The sequence below is a fragment of the Leptonotus elevatus genome, chromosome 10 (assembly GCF_054856555.1).
Source record: "Leptonotus elevatus isolate MCC_2025b chromosome 10, RoL_Lele_1.0, whole genome shotgun sequence".
In the NCBI taxonomy this organism is placed as follows: Eukaryota; Metazoa; Chordata; class Actinopteri; order Syngnathiformes; family Syngnathidae; genus Leptonotus; species Leptonotus elevatus.
Window position 1 is genome coordinate 24,502,460 of NC_141248.1, and position 26,025 is coordinate 24,528,484.

General features: G+C 42.1%; 1 protein-coding gene across 2 annotated transcripts; it reads left to right on the forward strand.

Moving 5' to 3' along the window:
* Positions 1–3,481: 3,481 nt before the first annotated feature.
* LOC147167742 (sodium- and chloride-dependent taurine transporter-like) lies at positions 3,482–25,758 on the forward strand. 2 transcript variants are annotated; one of them, XM_086087846.1, is made up of 15 exons: positions 3,483–3,712; positions 9,987–10,216; positions 10,326–10,460; positions 14,536–14,624; positions 15,069–15,223; positions 15,763–15,895; positions 15,994–16,128; positions 16,332–16,435; positions 16,530–16,654; positions 16,817–16,929; positions 17,233–17,370; positions 18,963–19,065; positions 19,796–19,896; positions 20,335–20,505; positions 22,257–25,758. In XM_086087846.1, exons 2-15 carry the CDS (start codon positions 9,988–9,990, stop codon positions 22,416–22,418), a joined length of 1,893 nt encoding a protein of 630 aa, XP_085943972.1. In that variant the 5' UTR covers positions 3,483–3,712; position 9,987; the 3' UTR covers positions 22,419–25,758. The 2 variants fall into 2 exon arrangements, with proteins under 2 accessions (XP_085943973.1, XP_085943972.1); XM_086087847.1 differs by lacking the exon at positions 20,335–20,505 and having other exon boundaries at positions 3,482–3,712.
* Positions 25,759–26,025: the final 267 nt, after the last annotated feature.

The window sequence follows — 26,025 nt, forward strand, 5'->3', positions numbered from 1 at the left end:
TTCTGCTTGTTTTCATAAAAAGATTTTGGGGTGAAAAAGTGCTGCTGGACTGCTGATGACTAAACAATAGAAAAAGCTAGAAAACAACTTTTTTTTTCAGGTGAAAAAAGTGTCTGTTCTTCCTTTGGTCACTTTGTGGTTTATGTGGACAGTTTTTTTTTTTTTTTTTTCCGGTTGTATTTTATTAATGTATTCTTTTTTTCATTGACATATTTTTTTCATTTATTTTGCATTTTATTTTTAATTTCCATCCATCCATTTACTACCGCTTATCCACTTATAATTTGTTTTTTATTATTTGCTTAGATTTTTTGGGGGGTTTAGTTTTATTTTTAGAATTTAGAAATGTACTTTCTTTTTTCAATATGATTCATTTATTAATTTGTATTCTTTTTTTTCTTTGTGATTTTTACGTTTATTTTCCAATTTGTTAATGCAGGTTACTGCGTAAATCAACTGAATACTGTTGTATTCATTTTTCTATTTTTCTATTTTAATTTGATTTTAATTCTCATTGCCAACGTAACCGTTTTCCTTTTTGGGGAAAAGACGGAGTTGCAATGTTTGCCGTAACGATACGCAGAGAGACAAATGGCGACCGGCCCCTCCCACAATGCACTGCATGGCGACACGTCGAGAGAGAGAGTGTTTCCACGGCAACCGCGGTGATGACGATGACGACCAAAACGTGTGCCGACGTGCGCCGCGTTGCCACTCAGGAAGACGGACATAATCTAGATGATAATCTAATCCGGGACGGGCAGGCAGATGACGGGCGCTAATCTCTGGCAGGACTCTGGCGCAATGCATGCTGGGATTTCTATTTTTTTTTTTTTAAGAGCTCAGTATTGTTCATTCGGAAATGTCATCATCATTGCTCTTTTTTTTTTATATATATATATTTTTATTTTTTTTTTGCTGGGATTTCAAATGGTGGCACACCGACTCTTACGCATATTTATTATTGATTGATTGATTCGTAATGTAAAAATGTACTTTTGAGGTGTAGGCATCGTTCGCTAGCTCGCGAACTGCGTGTCGCTCAAAATGATGCAGACAACGTTTTTATGAATTGGGGGAAGGATGACTCCAACGTCGCATCTCACTGCGCCGTTTTTAGCCATGGTCCAAAAAAAAATAAACCCTGAAAAATCTTGAATCTTCAACTTCACAATTGACAATTCAGTCTTTGCACATTTTTTGCAATTACCTTCAAAAAAAGTGTTAAGAAATATTTGGAAATCCTTTAAGATTTTATTTTATTTTAATCTGTAAAAATCCCTTGAATTGTTTCTTGCACGTTTTTTTTTTTTTTTGTTCGTCTGACGCAACGTGTCGTGCGCGTCCAAAGTGCGGCTTGAAAAACAACAGAAGTCGCTGCTCAAGGTCGCTCAAGGACTCCTGATAAGAAACTTTTGAGTGTTTGTCTTCTTCCTAGAAAGGAACCCCCCCAAAAAAAAAAAAAATCACCGAATAGTCACGCTCTGAAAACCGTGTCGTTCAAAAAGCGTTGCAAATGTTGTCCATTGACAACAACAAAAGTTTCGGTTGGCCAACGACAACCGGGAAAATCCCCTTCCTTGTCCTGTATACGTTTTTCCGATGACGAAGTATTTTGCGGCGAAGTATTGTGTGTTTGTTTTTGATGCTTCGATGCACGACGTACCTTCGCCAACAGCAACAAGTCGACGACGACGACTGAGCGCACCGATCGACCTTCAGCGCAGATCATCCAAGCGATGTCGCGCGCGTGATCACCGGCAGCCAATGATGGCCGAGAGGGGCGTGTCATCGGCAATCGTTTGAGTCAGGTGCGTGTTGTTGTCCGCCTCTTGGACTAACGCATTCTTTTCGAGTTGGGACCAAATCCTTTTCTTCAGATCTCAGTTTTCTCTCACAACTCAAAATGTTGCGTTTTGTTGCTAACCCGCCGCACGGCGTGCCCCGCCCATATTTGGGGCGCGCGGTGTACCTTTCACAAAATGGCTGTTTTGTTTCATGCAAAACCGTTGCTTGTCGTTTCGAGGACAATTTGTTGAGTACATTTGAGCCAATTGAACAACATTTGGCTGCATTTGTATTTGCGTCGTTAACGTGGCCGGTCGCGAGTGTTGCTTTAAAATGTCATTCGTAGCGTAAGCGCCGTAATATTCAAGTCTTGATTGCTTCGAATTACTTTTGGATTTCTCCAATGGCAAATTTGCAAATGAAACAAAATTCGTGATATTCACGCCAATCAATATTTAGATAATATTCATGGTTTTGAAATGCGGGAAGACGCCTGCAGCCAGAATTGGAATCAAAACCTCCGAACTGCGAGGCAGACGCGCTCACGTTTTGCTCACCGTGTTCGGGACGGGTATCGGCAGCATACACGCTCGATTAAGAACAATTAAACAGTCATTTCGCTTCTTTTTCTCGTTTGATGAATGTCTTTTTTTTCTCTTTTTTTTGTTTGTTCATGGTTGGCTGTACACGTACTTTTGCACCTTCCTGTATAAAAATGTCTTTGAAACATTATTGTATTTTGAGGGAAAACCTAACATTTGTGTGTTCAACTGCACCATTTTCATACACAAATTTGTAACGGAGTCTTTTTTTAATTTATTTTAATTTTTATAGCAAAGACGAGATGTTCGAGCGTGTTTGCGACGTTTGTTCATTTTGTGATGTTCGACGTCGCAATATTAAGATGGTCATTTATTTTTTGTATAATAATAATAATTGTATAATGAAACCAAAGTAGGCGTGGTCAAACATGACGTTAGCATGCACAACTATTGCTCTTGAGTGATCAAATATTATTGCATCATTTTGTCAAATATACATTTTATAAATGGCCGCTGTCCTGTGAAAAAACATTTTTTTAAAAACTCTTTGCAATACATACAGTTTCATTCAAACACTTAAAAATGTTTAAAAAAAAGACAAAAGCGGACATAGCCCTAAATGTTTTTTTTTTTACAGGACAGCGATGAAATACGACTTTCAAGTGTGTTTGAATCCAGATGCTTTTGTAAAGTTGCATTTTATGATTAGCGTAGCTCGACTGAAAAAAAAAAAAGCTATTTGTATTCTCATGCTTTTATTCCGCGCAAGTTTGCAACTCCTTGATCAAATCAAAATGGCGTTACACCAGCACACCATTTTGTCTTCAGTTTTGTACTTTTTGGCGCTCAACTATTGCCTTTTGTAGCACATTTGAACCTCCTTCGCCTGCGTGCACCTGCCACGGCGGCGGTGATGCGGCGGCAGCGGCAGCATCACGGCTCCTCAATGGCGCGTTCAGGCACACCTCGGAAATCACACTCTCCCCCCCACCCCCCGTCAAAGCACGACGGCGTGTAGCGCGCACGGCCGCGATTCCGCGAAGCCGCGAACGCGTCGCCGCTCTCCTGTTGCTCCGTGAAGAAGAGGAGGAGGAGGAGGAGGATGGAGGGAGGAAGGTGGAGGAGGGGGAGGAGGAGGGGGGGGGGGGGGGGGAGGCCCGGTGATTTTCCACTCACTCGCGATGGTATCACTCCGGCCCCCCAAACCGCAGGAGACAAAGTTCACAGAGAGGAGCTTATAAGGAGGACCCGTTTTTTGAGAGACGCTCACTCAGTCTCGACATCAGAGGACAAAGAGGGACTTTTTTCTTTTGGCTTTTGTCAAATTGCAAAAATTGAGAAAAGCAGACAAAATTGGAAAACATTTCCAAATCGGGCAGCAGGTAAGCGCGCTCATCCTCCACAATGTCGCCTTCCGCTCGCGTTTATTTCCAAAAGATCATTTATGCCTTTATGTTCTTTTTTTTTCCGGGGAGCGACTGTGAATGCCGCACGCGCCGCTTTTATCTGTCATTTTTTGAGAGGTGACATTGAATGCAACGCGCGCTGGTTTTCACTTGATGTTCTTGCGGCGATATAGTTTCGCTGGCGTGACATTGAATGCAACGCCGTTTTTTTCTGGTCCATTCATTTGACATTGTCGGCTCTTTTTTGGCTGGGGTGACATTGAACGCAACGCGCGCAGGTTGTCTTCATTCGAGTGTCTTGTGTCTTTTTGTGGAGGGCGGCATTGAATGCAACACGCGCTTGTCTCCTTCATTCTGCCGGGAGATGTCATTTCATATGCAAAAGTCTCTGGTTTTGATTCTTGGATGGTGATTCATATTTATTAGATATGTTTTCTTTGTAGCCCCCCTCCCCCCAATGGGCAGGCGTCTTTCACGTGCAGGTGGGGGGAGGAAACGACTTCTTATATTTCATAACGTCATGTCTGATTAATGTTTTGATAAATGCGTGCCTGCGTTTATCATGTTTATGATGATGATGATGATGATTGTTAATTGCGTGCGTTGTTAAATGTAGCCAAAGCGCGCGCACGCACACAGGCACAAAGCCGACATGGGGGGGAGGGGGGCGTGAAGAGCGCTCTCTCTCTCTCTCTCGCTCTCTCTCTCTCGCTCTCTCTCTCTCTCTCTCTCTCTCTCTGGTTCTCTCTTTTATGTAGTTTTTATTTTTCTATATTCTTATTGTCCATTTGTTGTTTTCATTCAGTCTTTTTCTCACTCTCTCTCTCTCTCTCTCTCTCTCTCTCTCTTTCACTCTTTCTCTTTCTCTCTCTCTCTCTTTCTCTCTCTCTCTCTCTCTCTTTCACTCTTTCTCTTTCTCTCTCTTTCTCTCTCTCTCTCTCTCCCCCCTCTTTCTCTCTCTCTCTTTCTCTCTCTCTCTCTCTCTCTGTCTCTCTCTGTCTCTCTCTCTCTCTCTCTCTCTCTCTCTCTCTCTCTCTCTCTCTCTCTCTCTCTCTCTCATTTCCGTAAATCTAAACCTAAAACCAAAAGAATCACTCTACGTTGTGTATTTCAAACAGCCACGTCACTTTGAATGTATGCTAGGCGTTAGCTCAACGCTAACACACGATGCATGCCACGAACAGGCGAATTAGCGAATTAGCATCAGCACATGCGGTATTGTAACCCTTTAAGCAATGTGGAAACAGATATACGAAAACAACACTTACAGGACGCATATTATTTGTAATTGTCTTCACAAAAAAACGACCGCTATTCCCGAAATGAAAGTTGTTGCGAAAGTATTTGTTTCTATATGACGGCATTCCAAGTCTTCTGAGTCATCTCAGGGCCGACGCGTGCACCAGCCACCAGGAGTCGTGCTGTGAGTCGAACTGATTAATCGACGGCTTGATGAGGCGACTTTATGAATCGACGAGTTGATGAATCGACTTTATGAATCTACGTCGATTTATCGACGAGTTGATGAATCGACTTTATGAATCGACGTCGATTAATCGACAAGTTGATGAATCGACTTTATGAATCTACGTCGATTAATCGACGAGTTGATGAATCGACTTTATGAATCGACGTCGATGTTTCAAGCTTGAGGTCGACTTCTCGCTAACCACCGCTAAAGACTTTTGACTCCCTCATCTGTTGCCGTTAACAACAAAGCGACACGATCTTCATACGCGTGCGCTCTGTAAATATGAAAATAAGTCGAATGAGCTTATTGCTTAGCCTGGCTGGTGACAGCTATTCGGATTGCCGCTGGTCTTCAAATATTCATATATGCGAGCGGGGCCGCGGCGCCGAGAATGAGTTTCACGGCTCAAATTGACGCTTCGTCCTTGACGGTAAAATGTTGCGTTCGTTTTTAGAGTCTGGCTACAAAGTCGCGTCTTACATGCGACGATGACAGAAGTGATCATCTTCCTGTGTTTACAATCTATGAAAAATTAAGGCAGAACTGGATCATATATTTATATATATATATATACACATATATATACATATATATATATACAACTTAAAAAATGCCTACAATCCCTATATGACTACACTCATAAATTCATATGATAAATATTGTAAAAAGATCACAATTCATCCACAAAGTTGAAGAAAAAAAACACTCCTCATAAGGCTTAGATGACAAATGGTTTGAAAATTGCTTGTAAGAAAAAAAATATATCTTATATATAGAATGTTTCTCAGAGAACAAAATAAGCAGTCGAGGTACAAAACATAAAAAAAAAAAAAAATCCATTTTAAGAAGACAAAAAAATGCATTACTTCACCAAATTACTTGAGAAAAATAAATGCAGTACAAAAAATACTTGGGGAATTATAAATAAAGTTTTGAACAAAGGCAACACAAAACCAATCCATCCAAATTAATTTATGAAAGACAATTTGGTAATTCATGATGAAGTGGAAATTGCAATGAAAATAAGTTTTTCATGTCCATCAATTCAAGAAAGTAGACTTTAATCTTGTAATATAATGGATATTGTTTTTAAAAAGTGCACATATTGCGTTGTAATGTTACACGTTTAAAAAAAAATGTATCAAATGTCATTTATAATATCAGGATTTATTTTCCTCAAAATAAATTCTAATGTATTTACTCTCATACAAAACACTTCAGTTGAATTTTTTTCTTTCTTGGAAAAACACAACTTTTGTTCCACAAAAAAAATCCATATTTATTCACTGCAATCATGGAATGAAAAATGAAAAAATAAAATGTCTTGCTTTTCCTCTGTCTGCATCCTTCTTTTCTTTCACTCCTTCACTCCTTCCTTCCTTCCTTCCTTCCTTCCTTCCTTCCTGCAGAGCTGGATTGGTTTTCATGCCTGCCGACGTCCATTATGAAACGTGGGCTTGCTTGCATAACCATGTAGCCAGCGCGTGTGTGCGCGCGCGCGCGCGCGCGTGGCAGCTGCGATACCTGAGCAACAAAGCACACGGAACTAACATGATTTACGCGGCGGGCCTGTCCTCGAACCCATGCATGTTCACACAACAGCCAGCCTCAAAATACTTTTGGATTTTTCATGACTCGTTTTTCCAAATTCACTTATTGCCGCCCATTTGTTTTTAGAGCAGGTGTGTTGTTGTTTTTTTAGAAAATGCTTCATTTGAGTTATTAGTTTTAGCTTTAGTTTTTTTTAACTTGAATATTTGTGGAAACTGACCGTTCGATGTTCCATATGGTCATGCAGTCATTCCAAAACAAACACTCACATCTTAACTTAATATTTGATCTTCGTTTTTATAAAGTGTATGCGGTACATAGTTGACATGACGTTAATATGGCCGACAAAAATTAAAAATGAGGCACTGGGAACCAAAGTTGGCTAACTCCATTTTGGTAAATTTTTAAGCTCAGAGAAAAAAATAGCGAGAAAGCTAATATGTATTGCGACACATTTTGTGTCAATAGCATACGTTTGATTGTGAGTTCCAGCGCCATCTGCAGGGATCTGCTGGTCATTACACTGCTTCACACACTTGAATTTCTGGTTGCAGAGCCTCTTTTATTTGTTGACCAATCAAATAATCCACAGCAGCGAAGCAGACGAGTTCATTGCACTGCACGTCTTCCAGTTGAGCTCAGTGCTGCCACTGGCATGTTGTGGCACAACGTGGTACTACAACCGAAGTTTTTTTTTTTTTTTCCTGATTTCAAACTTGCAGAAGTAGTTAAATTTAAATGAACACAATTAACAGACATAACAACTGCTTAAAAATCATCAACGTATCAACAATATTGTCCATCCTAATCGGTGGCGGTCGTTCGGCCTTCTTAAAATCAACGTCTCGTTAGCCGATATGCTCACTCGCTTATTAAGGCGTCATCCATGTCGGAATAAAAAAAAAGACAACTGGGAGCAAGCAGGAGGAGGAGGAAGATGATGATGACGATGATGATTGTGTAGTCGTTCAGCCCAGTGGAACTAAACATGCTTAAAATAGTGGAGTGGGTTACGTAAGAGCTTAGTGTGTGTGGCACGCACACGCGCACACACACTCACACCCACACACACACACACGCACACACACACACACACACACACACACACACACACATCCTGCGGTTCTCACAGCTGTGTGGAGGTCGTTTGATGCCACAATGATAAATTATGAATAAGATCATAATTATAAAATAACCATAAAATTACGCACACATACATATAAATGTATTAAACTTTAATATTTGTTATCTTTTGTTTTATTTCAGAAAATGTCATTTTAATCTCATGTTCCAATTTTGTTCTTTAAAAAACTGGATTTTTATCTCACGTAATAAAAATACACATTCAATCTCAATGTCACATTGTCTGAATATTACAATGTATTTTTCTTGTTTAAAAAAATATTCAGGCTGGTGAGACTACCTTAAAAAACACACACATTTATTCCCATAACATTACAATTTTTTTTCTGTTAAAAATTTAACTTTTAAGCTCATAATATTTTCATGACTTTTTGTTTATAACTCATTCACTGGCAGCCATTTTGACTAAAGAAACCCCCTTCGCTCCTGGCTGTTTTACTGGATTTTGACTGATTTTGCATTAAATATTATATTTATTTTATTTTACTTTTATTTTTTTGAGGCCCACAGAATATTCTGTTCTATTGCTATAAAACATACCAAAAATAGTCTCTTCTTTCATCAGGAAAAAAGTACATTTGTATTTGTTTCTGTTTTGCAGCAATTAGCATTAGAACGCAGCTCAATTTCATCATTATTCACAAATCTATTTAGAATTGTGAGTAATTGAGTTTTTTTTTTCAACATGGCCCTGGTTGATCTCCTTTGCTCTGCTGCCACCTGCTAGCCGTTTGTGTAATAGCTACCATTTCTTCAACCGTTAAAAAAAAAAAAACATCTTCCACTATTGCAACTTTTTTGGGGTTTCCTTGTATTGACAAAATGGCTCAAATTTGTTGCAATATTTCTTTCCCTGAACGTCCAAAACCGTTTTGGAATTGCTGGAAGTTCCTCCTGGCGTCCGCTGGTCCCGCTCACGGCTTCTGACGGTTCCCACCACTATCGGCAGCAGACATAATGGCCGTCCATTGTACGCACGCTGTGGTTATAAATTAACTGGCGAAGCGGGTCACGCTGGACAGCTGGTGAATCATTAACTCGACTTCAACGTTTGCAACGGCTCGCGCACGTCACGCGCGTCCCGACGACCGCAACAACAAAAAACGTGGCCGACTTCACTCAAAAAACGTGGCCGACTTCACTCAATTCAACCGAGTCGTACGCTTTTGACGTTCGCAACGGGGTGTGTAGACATTTGAGAATAGACTATCTTGCATGCGTAGCAGCAGCCTTCTATAAAAAGCAAGTCACGTGATGTCATAGAGACGTCAGACTTGTGTAATAAAAGCTCCGAGGAAAAAGCAAAAATGCTTTGATGCAGCCTCTGAAACATTTGATTGAATTCATAAAAAAAAATAATAATAATCTATTTCAGGAGCCCAAAGTAAAAAGATGTCAAGTAAAAATAGTTGTTGTTTTTGGCGTGGAGCGTCTGATGTTTACAAGAAAGACGTCAGAAAAGCAGATCGGTAAACATTTCGCATCATTTTGCTGTCCTAATTGTACAAGATTTTTCGTGAAAAGAATTTGAATTTAATATGATGTTGCTTTTGTTTTGTTTTGAACGCTACGTTTGTGAAGTCTTTGTGGAAAAAAACGTGACTTTCATCTCACAACTGGGACTGTTTTTGTGATCGTCGCGAATCCAGCAGCGCGAAGTCGAACTCTTATATGCAGAGGCAGCTTAGACCCGATGTTGGTCATTTTGGCAGAGGTGGCTGCACATTACGGTACTCGTTGCAACTGATTATTTTGAAATCTTGGAATATTGGGGGGGGGGGGGGGCTGTGAAAAAAAAATCAACCACCGTTGGATCCTATCAGATCTGTGAATGTATTCAGGAACTCTTAAAGTGCTCCAAAAGTCTCCCAGGCTGCTTTCGAGTCGGCTGCAGGCTGCCAAGCACGAGCTGTCGGTTTTTAGCAGCGCGAGTCATGGCCGACCCCCCCCCCCCCCCCCCGTTCTTTGTTCTTGTGCACGGTTTTTGGCGTTGATTTCTTTCTTAGCGCTGAACCGATTGCCTTCCGTATTTACGCCGATGTTTCATTCCAAAGCTTTTTTTTTTTTTTGCATTGCTGTGTTCAGAATGGCTCAGAAGGAAAAGCTCCAGTGCCTGAAGGACTTCCACAAGGACACGCTCAAGCCGTCCCCCGGCAAGAGTCCCGGAACCCGACCCGAAGACGAGGCTGAGGGCAAACACCCCCAGCGGGAAAAGTGGGCCAGCAAACTGGACTTTGTTCTGTCGGTGGCCGGAGGATTTGTCGGTTTGGGGAACGTCTGGCGCTTCCCTTACCTCTGCTACAAGAATGGCGGAGGTAAGGCAGCGACCAATCCGTCGGCAGTTTCTGCATCTTGACTTCGAATCGAGCGGAAGCGACGGCCAACGGGGCAAACGTCTCACGTTCTTCCTCGTCCCCCTTTCAGGTGCTTTCCTCATCCCCTACTTCATCTTCCTGTTTGGCGGAGGCCTGCCCGTCTTCTTCCTGGAGGTGGCGCTAGGCCAGTTCACGTCCGAGGGTGGCATCACCTGCTGGGGGAAGCTGTGCCCCATCTTCACAGGTAAGTCCTCCGCAACTTTGGTCCTGAGGCCAAACGCTTTACGGGTTTTGTGCCAAATGGGGAATACAATTAAGATCATTTGGACAAATGTGGGTTTTTATTCTGGTTAAGTCGGGGATCGAGTTTTGGTGCGAGTTAGTTCTAGGATTTTTAATTTGGGGCTCGGTTTCGGTTCCATTTAAAGCCTCGGGTTCGGTTTTGTGTTATGTTGTGGGTCAGGGTTAGTGGAAGATTAGCGGTTGGGTTGACAGAATTTGGATTGAGTTCATGTCCAGGTTCGGAGCTCGCATCAAAAGTGTTGTGGATGAATTTGGGTTTGGGTCCAAGTGAGATCCAACTTGGTGGTGGGGTTCATCTTATGTTAGAGGCTTAGGGTTAGGTCGGTGGCAAATGGATTAGGTTTACGTTCAGGTCAGGGTTTTGGTTAAGAAATAACATTAGGGTCTTACAGATTCAGGGTCAAGCGTTAGGGGTGAGGGTCTGGATTGGGTTTGAGTTCAGATTTGGGCTCAACTTGTATGAAATCTTAGGGGTGGGGCCTTGGAGGTTTGGATCAGGGGTTAAAGTCAAGCTTAGGTCTTGGGTTGGTTTTTAGGGTTAAGGTTGCTTTTAGCATTTTTTTAGTGGTCGGGGTTTGGTTTTGGACTTTGTTTCAGGTGCAAATGTACAATCGGCTTTGGTTGGTTTGGTGTAAAGTTTGTTTTGACTTTCTTGATCAGTAATTTATCTATTTGTAAAAAAAACAAAAAAAGTGAAGTACGTCCTCGAGTCTCAAGGCCCAAAACATCAAGCGGTCACCGTGCTCTTCTCTGGCGTCCAATCGCTTTGTTATTGTTCCGAGTTACTGTTTGACTCGCACTGTCCTCCCTCGACCCCGCTCATGTTGCACTTCCTGCATCTTCCACCTTTTACGGTCCTCTCCTCCAATCAAGACGGCCGCCGCTGCTGTTGCCTGGCAACGCCGTGGCCTGGATTTCGACTTTGAAATGGTTTCTTCTCATAATGCCGATTCGGTCCTCGCCCAGTTGCATCTGTCTCGTCATCTTCCTCCCCTCCTTTTGTCCCCTCCTCCATTCCAAAATTGGGTTAATATATTCATCGCTCCCACGTCGGCTCGGCTCTACTTCGTTAATATTCATGAAGACTGTAATTGCTCTTTACAATATTCACGCGGGACAACGTTTCATCGCTTGATTTCAGTCTGCGTGCGCACACGCACACACACACACACACGCACCCGACACGATGTACAGAGTGTCCTGGATCACAGGTTGCCAAGGCAACAGTGCGGCAACGCATCAGTGCGATGGAGCGGGTGGAAAAAAGGAACGGGAGGAAAAAGGGCGAGAAAAGAGAGAGGAGCTATGATTCAAATGTGTCTTGATTTCTATCCACATCCATGTTCGGGTTCGGGGCTAGATTTAGTTAGCGTCATAGTTAGTGGGTTGAAGGTTTGGTTATGGGTTTCCATGTAAATTAGGCTTCCCCAATCCTGGTCCTCGAGGGACGGTTTTCGATCAACAATTGTAGGGTTTGTTTCGGGGTTACGATCTGGGACTGCGGCAGGATTTGGCTTAGTTTTTTTGTTTGGATTCGCGTTTAGCATCATCGAGACATTTACCTATGAAAAAATACGTAATGAAATGAAAAGTGAAGTCAGATCAGTCATGCTTTATGATAATCGATCTGAGAAATATGAAGACATTTTTAGCCAACACGTGAGGTCAAATAAGGTCGAAGGTCGTCAACGTAAGTGGCATCATGGAGGACCACATGTGTGTGTCTGTTTGTGTTTGTTTGATCAGCATCTGACCGTGTGCGCACACACACACACACACGTGCACAGATGGTACAAAGGACCCTGAAGGACATTCTTTTGGACAGCCGGCCTTGGCACACACACACTCAGCACACGCGCACATGTTGGGTCTACATTTCTAGTGGGGACATCCCATTGACATAATGCATTTCCTAGCCCCTCCCCCTAACCCCAAGCAAAATCCAGTTCAAACCTAAACTCTAAAACCAAGTCTTGACCTTCAAAAAGAGGTCTGGACTAATGGGGACCACCAAAATGTCCCCACAATGATAGTAAAAACCCAGAAAATGGTCCTCATAATGTGATATAAACCTGCCCACATAGACACACACACACACACACACACACACACACACACACACACCTGAGACTAGGTCTGGTCTGTTTTGCAGGTCCTGCTAAAGTGGTCGACTCATTAGAAGTATGTGGCACAAGATGCTGCTCCAGTGAACAGGACAAAATAATTCTAATAATCTGGAGGAAAGCCATCAGGTCCGGTTGCTTTCCTCATCTTGCTTCAGCCAAGACAGAATCTTGCCGACTTCATATTGAGACAAATGGAAAAAGGCAACAAAGCTTCTGTATTGACGGCATCAAATGTGGAGATGAAATGATTGCGTTCATTTGGGAGAACACGGAAAGAAGCCACTGAGGTTTGGTTTCTGGCTTTATCGGAGCTTACAGTTCTCAAGACCTGTCAAATTTGTTGAGGGTCGATTTGCCTGAATTCGTCCTACACTTGTTTTCCATAAACACATTTGGCAGATTTAATAGATGAATCTGGAGTTTATATCCGGCCCACTTGCAGTCAGCGCTGTTTGGGTTAGAAAAGAAAGAACGTTTATATTAAAAGTATTGATTCAGTTCTTCTGATTTAAAAAGTGTCTTGTTTGTGGCTCAAGACACTCTTGTAGTTGCGTTTCAGAGTCTTTGGACCACCATTGATGACTGTCTGCTCGTTTATTCATCCGTTCCTCTGTCCGTAAATGGGGAGGAGAGAGATGGACAGGTGGTCACAATTAACAAAATGTCGTTTTGGAAGGTTCAAGTCAGGAGACTTTTTGTTGCTTTGAGAACTTTTTGGTGGGGTTTTCAAAATGGTACGGATAGATTTGAAAGGACGTTTCAAATTTTAAGGCTGCAATAATCGCAGCGCCGGAATGGGATTGTTCACATCTGTGTGAGATGTCTGCAAATTGGAGGCGTCGTGGATCTGCAGAGTCAGCATAAAAACAGCTGATAGATAAAAAGGGTGACATTTAATAACACGCCATTCAAGGCTGGTGATGGCGACACGAGTCTTGTCAATAAAAATAGCGTCTGCGCTCCGACGATGTTTAGTCTCCAACCGAGCGCGCCTTCTGCTTGCCGCACTTGCCCAACGGTCGGCAGAGCAAACCCGTGCCACCTGCCGGGTCTTGAACGCGGCCGAGCAAGTTGCCGATGGCGGGACCGCCACAGGGCGGCCACGGAGTCTGGCTAGCGGCCCTCCTTGCGAGGCTCGTCACCGCCGGTGTTGGGAGCCACCTTGGCCTCTCCCAAGTTTGCCAAGTCTCATGTCCCGCATGTCCACAACTCCGATGCAGACGCTCGCCGACATAAAGCAAACCAGGTACGCCGAAACGTCTTTTCATCTCAGGCCTGGAATAACCGTAAGCAGAAACTGCAAGTCCTAAGAACGGATACATTTAAGACAATCAACAATAAAAGAGCTCTTGCAGCGGAGGGTCCCGCCTCGGCCTTGGACTACAGTCAGGGTGACGGTACGGGTTTAAACACATTCAGCCCGCCGCACACCGAGTTCTGTGGCTGAAACAAACGGAACCGGCGCACTGTGAGAGGTTTGGCAACTCGATTTCAGGAATAGCCGAATGGACGTCTGCCGGTGTCGCAGATGAAACCGCCAATCCAAAATGCACATACACACAAAATCTCTTTCTAGGTTTTGAGTGTTGAGTTTCATTCCAGAATGTAGGCTGGAATCTGTGTTGCCAGTGAACGGTTGTCCTCCATCTTTGCCAACAACCGCTCAAAATAAAAGATTTTTTTCCCGCTTCTTCTCTTTGTGGCCTTCTGCTTCCTCCTTGACAATCGCACCATGCTGATGTGGTTCAATAAAAATAAAAAATAAACAATACCAAACAGTATACTGGATGTGGAGTCTCAAAAGCTGGTCCAGGGTTGCGGTTTTTCGGCCAGATGTGAACTTGCATGGATGCCATTTCCAAGCATGCCGCTCTCCTTGTGTGATTGCAGGAATCGGGTACGCCTCCATCGTCATCGTGTCCCTGCTCAACATCTACTACATCGTCATCTTGGCCTGGGGGCTCTACTACCTGTTCCAGGTACCGCAACGATACGACTACAGACAGTAACATGTTGCTGGCATCCTCACATCATGAAAATTACACAGAATGTGTTTTTTTTTTGGGGGGGGGGGGCATAACAATTCCATCTTCAAAAATAACTCAATCAATAACTTGTCCAAATAACAAACGAAGGTGAAGAGTGACTAAGAGTAAAGATTTGTGGGGGAAATGAAACTGACCAAATTTGGGCTTTGGACGTTTGGGTCCAGTTTGGCGTCTCATGTACGGTGATGGCGGTCCCAGCAGTTTTTCGAATCCCAAGGATGATGTAAACCCCCCCACTGCAAATCACAGCCCAATTTAGTTTAGCGCCAACACGTGCGTGAAGGACACCTTTGACAAAGTCATCGACGTCTTAATCGATATTCCCCAAAGCAGGTTTGAAAGTTTCTGCCTTTTTTGTCTTTTTGCCCCTTCAAGTGTTTCCAGCCCGAACTGCCGTGGGCCAAATGCAACCAGCCCTGGAACACGGAACGCTGCATCGAGGACACGTACCGCAAGAACAAAAGCCTCTGGCTGCCTTCCAACTTCTCCAACTTCGCCAACTTCACCTCCCCTGTCACCGAGTTCTGGGAGTACGTACGCAAGCACACTCAATGGCGCCTAAGAGAGTGAAAGGGTTAGGTTTAAGGATTTGGGGGGCGAGGGTTTGAATTAGGGTTTGGATTTGTGAGGCGGGATTCAGGGGATTCCCGTTAGGGGTTTGGTGTTATGGTTAAGGTTTTGGTATCGAGGTTCAGTTTAGGGTTTGATTTTAGCGGTTCGGTTAAACGTAGCCTTTGGGTTTCTTGGTTTGTGGATCCAATTTAGAGTTCGGGTTTGAGGGTGGTGTTTCGGAGTCAGAAGGCAATGCTCCGCATTCGGGTTACAATTAGGGTTTGAGGATAATATTGTTGGGTTTGTGAATTTATAGTTGGGATTTGTAGGTTCGGTTTAGAGGCTGGTTTGGTTTAGGGTTTGTGGGTTACGATTAAGGTTTTTTTTTTTTTTTTTTAGTTAGAGGGTTCAGATTTAGGGCTTTGTGTTAGGAGTTCAAGATTGGGTTTAGGTTGGGTTCAACTCATGAATGCGGTTGCGTTTGACATGTTAATGACTGGCGTCCTTGACGGTGCAGACACAAAGTGTTGGGCATCAGCAGTGGCATTGAGGACGTGGGCCCCATCAAGTGGGACCTGGCTCTGTGTCTCCTGCTGGTCTGGGTCATCTGCTTCTTCTGCATCTGGAAGGGCGTCAAGTCCACCGGCAAGGTCGGTATTTGCCCTCCAACAGCGTCAGGAAAGTCACGGCAACGTCATGTCAAGTGGACGCCGCGGTCATGTGATCGTCATGTGGTCTTTGCCTGCAGGTGGTCTACATCACGGCCACCTTCCCGTTCGTCATGCTCATCGTTCTGTTGATTCGCGGCGTCACCTTGCCCGGCGCCACCGAGGGCATCAAGTTCTACCTGTACCCCGACCTCACCCGCCTCAAGGACCCAGAGGTACGTGCTAACATGTTAGCATGCCGCTATTCTACCATCTTACTGGTACTAGTTATCACGTTACTAGTTACTGAACCATGGTCTTATGTTACCAGCTCCAATGAATGAACATCAGTCAGTCACTCCTCTTAATGTGTCCCTTGTCTGTCCACCTGTCTGTCCACCTGTCTGTCTGTCTGTCTGTCCATGTGCTCTCCGGTCAGGTGTGGATCGACGCCGGCACCCAGATCTTCTTCTCCTACGCTATCTGTTTGGGCGCCATGACGTCCCTCGGCAGTTACAACAAGTACAAATACAACTGCTACAGGTCAGTAGGGGGCGCTAGAGAGGTTGTCTGCTTTTTTTTTTTTTTCATGCGTATTGATTCATGGATTGATTGATTGACGCCGCGTGTGCCACAGGGACTGTTTGCTGCTGGGAGCCCTCAACAGTGGTACCAGTTTTGTGTCTGGTTTCGCAATCTTTTCCGTCCTGGGCTTTATGGCGCAAGAGCAAGGGGTGAACATTGCGGATGTGGCAGAATCAGGTACGAGGCTTCCCAAACGTTGGCAGTCAACTTGAGTGATTGAAAAAAAATCCCAAAAATGTTTTGGCCACTGAAGCTCGTGGTGAACTTTTGTAAGAGATAAGACTGCAATGCGAAAGACTTGTAACCAGTCCTGTCCCGTGTGTGCCGGAACCCCTTCAGGTCCCGGCTTGGCCTTCATTGCCTACCCCAAAGCCGTAACCATGATGCCTTTCCCCACACTCTGGGCCATCCTCTTCTTCTTCATGCTCCTGCTGCTTGGCCTCGACAGTCAGGTGAGAACCCCTTTGCCTCCGTCGCACGGGGGGGGGGGGGGGGGGGGGGGTCTGCGGGGGCTTTTCTCGACGAATGAACACGGATTGCGTCACACGTCCAAAATGCAAAATGCAACAAACCGCCATCGAGTCGCAGCTCATATGAAAGCTCTCCCGAGACGACTTTCGAGACGCGCTCTTAATTATTCACATTAGAGTAAACTCAAAAAGATTTTTTGCTTGAGAAACTAAAAGAAAGACAAAACATGCTTCGGACGCTCCACGTAACGCAGCGAAGGTGATGCAAATTTTTTGTGTGTGTAGTTTGTGGAGGTGGAAGGGCAGATCACATCACTGGTGGATCTGTATCCGTCCTTCCTACGGAAGGGTTACCGCAGAGAGGTCTTCATCGCTATCATATGCTGCATCAGCTACCTGTTGGGACTCACCATGGTTACCAAGGTAACGCACGCACGCACGCACGCACGCACGCACGCACGCACAATCAATCAATCAATCAATCAATCAATATTGAATCATATATAACTCCTAAAATTGAGAGTAATGAAATCCAAAGCCTGCGATTGGCTGGCAACCAGTTCAGGGTGTACCCCGCCTACTGCCCGAAGCCAGCTGGGATAGGCTCCAGCAACCCCCGCGACCCTTGTGAGGACAAGCGGTACAGAAAATGGATGGATGGAAATCCAAAGCTTGTTACGAGTTGCTAAAATGCACAAAAAGCTCATTTTTGGGGTCAAGTTCTGCGGGCCCAAAATGTCCGTTATGCAGTGAGCAAAGGTTGCGCGGTTGGTCCTCGTGTGCCGCAGGTGACGTTTTGGTGCAGCATGCAGGACAAGATGGCGCCACCGGGGCTCCTCCCACATGCAAATGCCGACATTTAGCCAGGCCGCCCGCCGCCTCGCTCGGCTTTCTGCCTGCGCAGCCAAATCGCTTGGCCAGTCAAAGTCGTCACGGAAGACATTTTGAATTTCGCAGCCCGCCGCACACTTCATCCAAACACGATTTCCTGGTTGGATCGCTTGGATGTCACCTTGAATGTTATCGCCGGCGTTATCTGTTTTAACGGCCGCGATGACGTGCCAAGCGCATTTGGAAAGTATTTCACTTTTCACATCTTTTTTTTGTTATGTTCTAGATTAGGACCTTCAAATAAACAGAAATGTTTCTGTAGCCTTTGCAGAACCTCCAGACACTCGTGTCAACATTTGGGAAAAAAAGAAAAAAACATTTGAAAATGTTAACCTCTGATAATAATGTGTCCAAGTGGAAATTTGCAAGTCTTTCAGTCTCTAACATTTTGAAATGTTCGTCTCCTGGCAACTGTTAGAGTAGACGATATTAAGTATTCTACTCATTGCGTGTTCAATTAACTGAATGGTGAGATTCTGGTGAAGAAGTCCCTTTGCAAAGGTATCATTAAAACAGAAGCTTCTGATGACAAAAACTGACGACACTCAAACCGTGTTCTGGTCAGATTGTGTGTCTCTCTACTCCGGCACATCATTATTTATTGAAAAGTGGGTGAATACGAAAAGTCTCCTCCCTTAGCCCACAGTACATTTGTTTACAACTCAGTAAATACCAGAAAATCCCTCTCTACTCCCTCTCCGAGTTCCCATAGGTATAAATCAGATTAGAGAAAAACAATCATACATCAGCCTGTCTCTTCCGACAGAGACAGGTACCAGACTACATACACTCCCTTCTTTTCTCAGGAGAGTGAGACAGATAATAATACAATAGACAATCCCATTGATTGAGCTACACAGCTATAACTAAATCCAAAACGGCTAAAATATAAATTGAAACTGAAAAACAATGTTAATAACTTAACACAACACAACATTTTGCAAGCAAGAGAATCTGGCTGCAGCCCCGCAGTCTTCAATTTAATTGGAATATATTTTCAAAATAAAATCGGATTCCATCACCCAGAGTATATCGTATGCGAAATGTGTACATTTCCTCGGCTGTTGTTGGAGTGATGAAGCGAAGGCGAAAGTCATGGTCTGTTTGCGTTTGCGTGTCCTCAGGGTGGCATGTACGTGTTCCAGCTGTTTGACTACTATGCAGCGAGCGGCGTGTGCCTTCTGTGGGTGGCATTCTTTGAATGTATAGCTGTTGCCTGGGTTTATGGTGAGTAAGCGTACGACGCCAACGCCAAACGGCGCCGACGTCAAACCATGCATGCCGTTTCCAAATGTCTGCAAATAGCAACATTTGGAAATGCTAACCTTTGAAATAGTTTTGGAACGCTAACATTTCAAAGCATTTTAAAATGCCGTTATTTGAAAAATTGCGACTGTTATCCGATGCTAACGTTTAAAAATGCTAACATTTGAAATTGCTCATTTTTAATGATGAAAACATCGAACATTTTAAGAAAATATATTTTGGAGCGCTAACATTTCAAAGAAGCTAACATTTTAAAAGGTAATTATTTGGAAATTCTAACATTATTGTAAATTTAAAAAAATTGAAAATGTATTTAAAAAGATTTTTTTGGGGGGAATGCAAACATTTAGAAAATGCTGATACTAAAAATAATAATAATAGTAATAATAATAATTCCAATATTTAAAAATGCTAACAGGTAGCTTTTGAAAATACAGTACTAAAAATTAAAATATTAACATTTAAATAAAAATATTTTGGATTGCTACCATTTCAGAAACTTTTTAAAATATCAACATTAGAAAATACTATCATTGCTATGCTAATATTTGAAGATAAAAACATTTGAAAGTGCTAACGTGTTGAAATGCTAACATTTGCAAATGCTATTATTAGAAAATAGTCACGTTGGAAGATTGAAATGTGAAAATTGAAACGTTTCTTGAAAGCTGAGCTGGCCTTTTTTGTGCAGGCGTTGATAACTTCTACGATGCTGTGGAGGACATGATCGGCTACAGGCCGAACCCTTGGATGAAGTGGAGCTGGTCTGTCATCACTCCCTGCTTGTGCGTGGTAAGGCAAAGAGCCGCGCAACGCCGCCGCCGCATATTCAAAACGGAATCCATCGGCGGCAGCACATGCCCGTCAAAACATATGCTGCCAACTGTTGCGCATTTTGCAACGGAAATCACTGAACGTTACGTGGCCTGTAACGCGCATTGTTCCCGATATGCTTCTTAAACAGAATTGACGATTGGCGTTCTTCCGCCAGTGCTTTTCATGTCTTAGCAAGCTAGCAGACGAGTCCAACGTTAGCCCAAAGCTAACGACTTGAGGCTAACCGCCATCGCCGCTAGTTGATAGATTGTAATCGGCGCAAAGTCAAGCTACCATCTGCAGATTATTAATGTGCTAATCTCAGCTTCATCGTAACATAACGCCGATTATGAAATGTTGTCTTACTTTGCTCTCCGTCCTGATGAGATCAAACGGCGGTTTGTGCGTCCGCAGAGCTGCTTTATTTTCTCTCTGGTCAAATACAAGCCGCTGACGTACAACAAAGTGTACAAGTATCCCGACTCGGCCGTCGGACTGGGCTGGACTTTGGCCTTGGCCTCCATGATCTGCATCCCCATGGTGGTGGTCATCAAGATCATCCGCTCCGACGGGCCGCTCATCGAGGTGGGCGCCTCCAACAAGCACGCCAATGGGCAACGTAGCCGAACGGAACACATAATTTTTGCCGCTTTTTCTTCAGCAAACGCGACGATTTTAACTTCCGTGCAACATGAACGCGAATATGGCGTTGTCATGGCAACAGAGCCGTTTAGCGCACAAATATTTGACCTAATATAACCTCTTCCGCGCATAAAATAGTCTTACGGCAAAAGCCTTTGTATATATGAAGTCGATTTGTCAGCAAGTGTCATGTTGTCATGGCAACAGGTATTTCGTTTTTTGTGGCAAAATATTATGACTTAATAATCTTTAGCTCTGCCATTTTGGGAGCAAATTGCGTGTTTAAATGCCAGAAATAATCATAAAGTTGCTTGTTAAGCAAAATGTCTTATTTGAACGGTGATCTGTAACCTTTTAAGGCAAAATATAAACGTCAGATGTAACATTATTCGCAACAAATTGCGTTTTTGTGGCAAAGCGTCACACTTCATGTCATCATTTATTTCTGTGGCCACATTTTGTGGTAAAGAAAACAAATTGTCGGAAGCCAAGATGTTGCGTCTGTTTACTTTGGTCATCTCGAATGTCCAAATATGGTCAAATGTTCACAATTCAATCTGATTGGAATGTCCAACACTTGGTCTGTTTTTAATATTGTTACACATTATTCAAGTTAAAAGTGTGGAAAATTGCTTGAGAACAAATCTCTTAACCCTCTTGAACGCACAACTGTCTGACACTGTCGTAAAACTCCGCCCCTTCCCTCATTTTGCAGGAACCGGGCTGCATTATGTTGCCTCGAGATTTAAATGAGACGATTTAATGAGTGTTGACACATTTGAATAAGCCTATTTTCTAAAAATAAATAAATAAATAATAATAATAATAATAATAGTTATTTGTGGAAAACGCAAATTAAATTTTTATCATAATTTTTTTGAAGATTTTTGGGATCAAATGTATTTTTTTTATTTTTATTTTTATTTTATTTTTTTAATTTTTAATTTTTTTTTTTATATTTTTTTTTATTTTTTTTTATTTATTTTTTTACTTTTACTTTTACTTTTACCTTTACCTTTACCTTTACCTGTACTTGTACTTGTACTTGTACTTGTACTTGTACTTGTACTTGTATTTTTACTTTTACTTTTACTTTTACTTGTACTTGTATTTTTACTTTTACTTTTACTTTTACTTTTATTTTTACTTTTACTTTTACTTTTACTTTTACTTTTATTTTTATTTTTACTTTTACTTTTACTTTTACTTTTACTTTTATTTTTACTTTTACTTTTACTTTTATTTTTATTTTTATTTTTATTTTTATTTTTATTTTTATTTTTATTTTTATTTTTATTTTTATTTTTATTTTTATTTTTACTTTTACTTTTACTTTTACTTTTACTTTTACTTTTACTTTTATTTTTATTTTTATTTTTATTTTTATTTTTACTTTTACTTTTACTTTTACTTTTATTTTTATTTTTACTTTTACTTTTACTTTTACTTTTACTTTTATTTTTACTTTTGTTTTTATTTTTATTTTTTGGGATCAAATTTATTTATTTTTATTTAGATTTAAATCAAATTTCCGCTATAATTGCTATCGGTCCTCTATCCTAATGTATAAATCCAATGTGAGCAGTGTCGTATCTGTGAACTGACGCACGCTGGTGTCATTTTGGAGATTCGCAGATTCTGCCCATTCACGCCAACATGTCGTCTGACCAATTTTTGTTGTCGTCTCTCCGCAGAGGATCAAGGCGGTGGCCGCCCCGGTTCGCGGCGGGGCCAGTTCCCGCCCGGCGGACCACCGCAGCCCCCGGGACCTGGCCTACCCAGTAGTGGACCCCAACGGGAACAAGGGACTGCTGATGAAGGGCCCCTCACACACCATCGTAGAAACCATGATGTAAAAACAAAACAAAAAACAACAAAAAAAAGCAAGAACGCGGGGTGGGAAGCTCTCCATGAGATCGCTTTCCTCTCCCGCCAGCCTCCCAAATGCTTCTCCTCAAGCTAACGCTAACTAGCCGCCTTCTGTTTTGCCGTCTGTCTGTCTGTCCGTTTCTCTGTCTGGTGGAATAAGAAAAAAAAAAAAAAGGGTTGTAAGGAAGAAAATTTAAAACGTAGTTTGAAAAGTTTTTAGGATTACTTGATGAAGGAATTTCTTCTTCGTCTTCTTCTGGATAAGAAGGCGACCTTGGAGTGTCCTGGAATCAAAAGTTCAGAGTTGGACTGAATCCCAAAAAGAAAGCCGATGATGGCGAGAATGTTTACGGCACGCAGTGTTTTTTTTTTTTTGTTTGTTTTTTTTAAGTGGCAGCCCCCTCAATCTGTTTTGCTGCGACCATTTTTATACGTGACAAATCAAAGCTGTGACAAGCCAAAAAATAACAAAAAAAAAGTACCTAAGCAAAGAAATCCACTTGAATGTGTAAGTGTGAAAAGTCCAAAGCGGAACGCTGGTTGTCAAACGCACCTTAACGCACACAATGGCCATAAACGCCGAACCCCGAGACGATTGGACGGGATGATGAACCCTCAACCTTTGTCGTGTTTTGGCGTCGTGTTTCGTGGTAGCTGATGTGTCTCTTTATCTCGTTCGATATCTCGCTCTTGTAGACCCGATCCGGCCTCCGATCGGACTCAGATGGTTTTCCCCCGCGACCGCAAACTTCAATTACCACCATTATTATTATTATTATTATTATTATTATTATTATTAGTCCTCCTCTGTCGATGTTCTCTTCGGGCTGTCGTGTTCTTGTATTCACTGTGAATGAGTAGTTTCACGTCGAACAACAACCCAACCGCTTGACAAATGGGATGGACAAAAGTATTGGGACGCCGAAGTCGTCACGCTGTCGCTAGGCAGACTTCACGCAACGGGGGGGTCGGCAGTTATGCAAGCCCCATTACGAAATGCCATATGACGGTCAGTGCGACGTTGCCGTGGCAACGTGCAAAACAGCACCTGGAAGAGAAATGACTCAACTTTGAATTTGAGCAAAAGTATTGAGACAAAAAGGTAAAGACCACGTTGGAAATTTGGAGAAAAGTATTAAGCCAGACAACAACAACAAAAACTTGGCAACTTTGACAAAAGTATTGGGACAAAAGTCAAACAAAACAGTAAGAAATTGTATGTATGAGCTAAAAATATTATATCTGTATTTGGACCTAATTCATTGGTTCAAATCGAAAACATTTGGATATTTGGACATAAGTATTAAGACAGAAATAATTTGACAAAAGAAAACAACGAGTTTCACCATAAATATTGGGGCAAAATGTGGGAAAAACTTTTTTGTATTATGGGAACAAATGGGATAACGTGAGAATTAATACCTAAGTATTGAGAAGAAAAAAAAGTTTAATTTTGATGGGGACTTTGGACAAAAGTAAACAAATATACGGAAAACGTGGAAATGTAGTCATTAGTAATTAGACAAAGCACGTCGGGAAAATATGTGTGTATTTGCACTGTTTTTAAATCGGGGCAATAATAATGAATGGCCCTTCATACTTGATTTGCATTACTGCTCTGTATTAACTACATGTTCAGTATTAGCCGCTGCTGGAATTGCGCAACATCCGCACGGCAGCGCAAGGACAGGAAATCAAAAGCAGCAACTCAAAAGAATGTTGTTTTTCATTTTGAACAAGTCCGATGCGCATTTGACAATTGAACCGCTGCTCTGTATTCAATATAATTACGCATTACTTGCCCCAGATGGAAAATCACCTCAAGAGGCGTCTCAATACTTTTGTCCACAAAGTCGACTTTTATTTTTTTCAACCGCACCATCAACCATCAGAATCCATCCCATCCTTCACGCACACACACGCTAACCTCAAGCTACCATCACGCTAACCCCATGCTAACAACGCACTAGCGTCGATAAACAAAATTCTTGATGAATCGTTCAAAGGCGTCATTTTCTTCCACAAATAGTTTTGTGATGCGCGCTAGCCAAATCGTTTGTCACCGTTTTTTTTCTACCCTCAAATAAATTAACTTTTTCCTTGAAATAAATGCTTCCTATTTCCTTGAATAAATAATTCATGTCAATAAATAGATAACATCATGACATATTCTCTCCAAATAAACAGCGCGTTTATTCAAATTATTCATATATTTGTACTCAAATATATGCTTCATATCAATGTTTTCGCCTCAAATAATTATTTTTCCTCGGATAATTAAATACTTCATATCCTTTTCATTTGATCAAATAGCTCATTTTGTTTTTTCCTCCCTCAAAGGATTTCCTCATATAACACATTGCTCTCCAATAAATACATTATATCCTCAAATCGACCACGTTGTGCCCTCAAATATTGTAAATATCACTTCGTATTTTCCTCAAATCAATTGGATTTTTCCTTAAAATACTTTGCATCACAAATTGATCCCCTCTTCAAATAAATACTCCCATATTATTGCTTTCTCCGCAAACTCACGAGCTGATAGAATTTCATCTTTTTCCTCAACTAAAAAGTCAATTCTCCACAAATATGGCATATTTTCCCTCAAACTTTTCATTTCATATTCTTTTCCTCAAATAAACAAATGACATCAGGAACTCTTTGTGAAAAGTGCTCAAAGTTCCGCATTCTCTCCGGCGTCCTGAACGCCACGCCACCACTAACGCGCAAACTAGCGACGGCTGCTAACAAGCGACGCTAACCAGCTTGGAATGATTTTCGGCCATTTTGGTGCTGCTGACGTCTTCGCGAATTCTCATTTTTATTCATCTTTTTTGATATTTCGATATCTCGTCACTCACGTCAGGCGCGTGCAATAACGATTGTGTTTTTCCAAAGTGTTTGGCTCGAGTGCTGGATGAGTCGCAGGATCGTCCGCGTGTGCGTGTGTTTGTATTGACTCGGTGCTGCCCCCTAGCGGGCAGACGTCAGGGAACGAGCGAGCCCCGATTTCATTTTCATGAAGTTTTCATTTTCATTTTTTCCCTTAGTCGTTCGATTGGTCCGATTCCACCGTCACAGGGAAAGCACATTTACGCTGCTCTTCATCTTCATCATCTTCGTCGTCATCCCGCTCACGGTTTCCATGGCGACGGCCGCCATGAGAAAATGACCAGACGCTTTTCAACCAGCTTTTCTTTTGTGTTGTTTCCTTCCAAGTCATCTGTAAGCTTGAAAAAAAAAAGTGTTGATCAGGTTTCAAAAATGTGTAAAAGTTGTTTTTTGTTGTTTCTTGATAAAAAATTAAATAACATAAAAACAGCACTTTGTGTTTTATTTCTTCTTGTCATGCGACACAATTTTGGGGGTGAATTTTATTTTGAACAAAAATAAGTGTCCCAATATATTTGGACAGAAATGTTTTGGCCGAAGCCAATTTTGACAGAAGTTAAAAAAAAACAAAAAAAAAACGTAGAAAACATTTGAGCCAGAAAGAAAAAACACGAGAAAATGACAAAATAAGGGGAAACTAAATATTTGATTTAAAAAAAATGTAACTACCGAGTGTTTGAAGCCAGCTGGGATAGGCTC

Coding starts and splice junctions, on each gene's coding strand:
- LOC147167742 (XM_086087846.1), top strand. CDS start 9,988: ATGGCTCAGAAGGAAAAGCTCCAGTGCCTGAAGGACTTCCACAAGGAC. Junction 15,896..15,993: donor GCGTCAAGTCCACCGGCAAG/GTCGGTATTTGC, acceptor CTTTGCCTGCAG/GTGGTCTACATCACGGCCAC. Junction 16,129..16,331: donor CCCGCCTCAAGGACCCAGAG/GTACGTGCTAAC, acceptor CTCTCCGGTCAG/GTGTGGATCGACGCCGGCAC.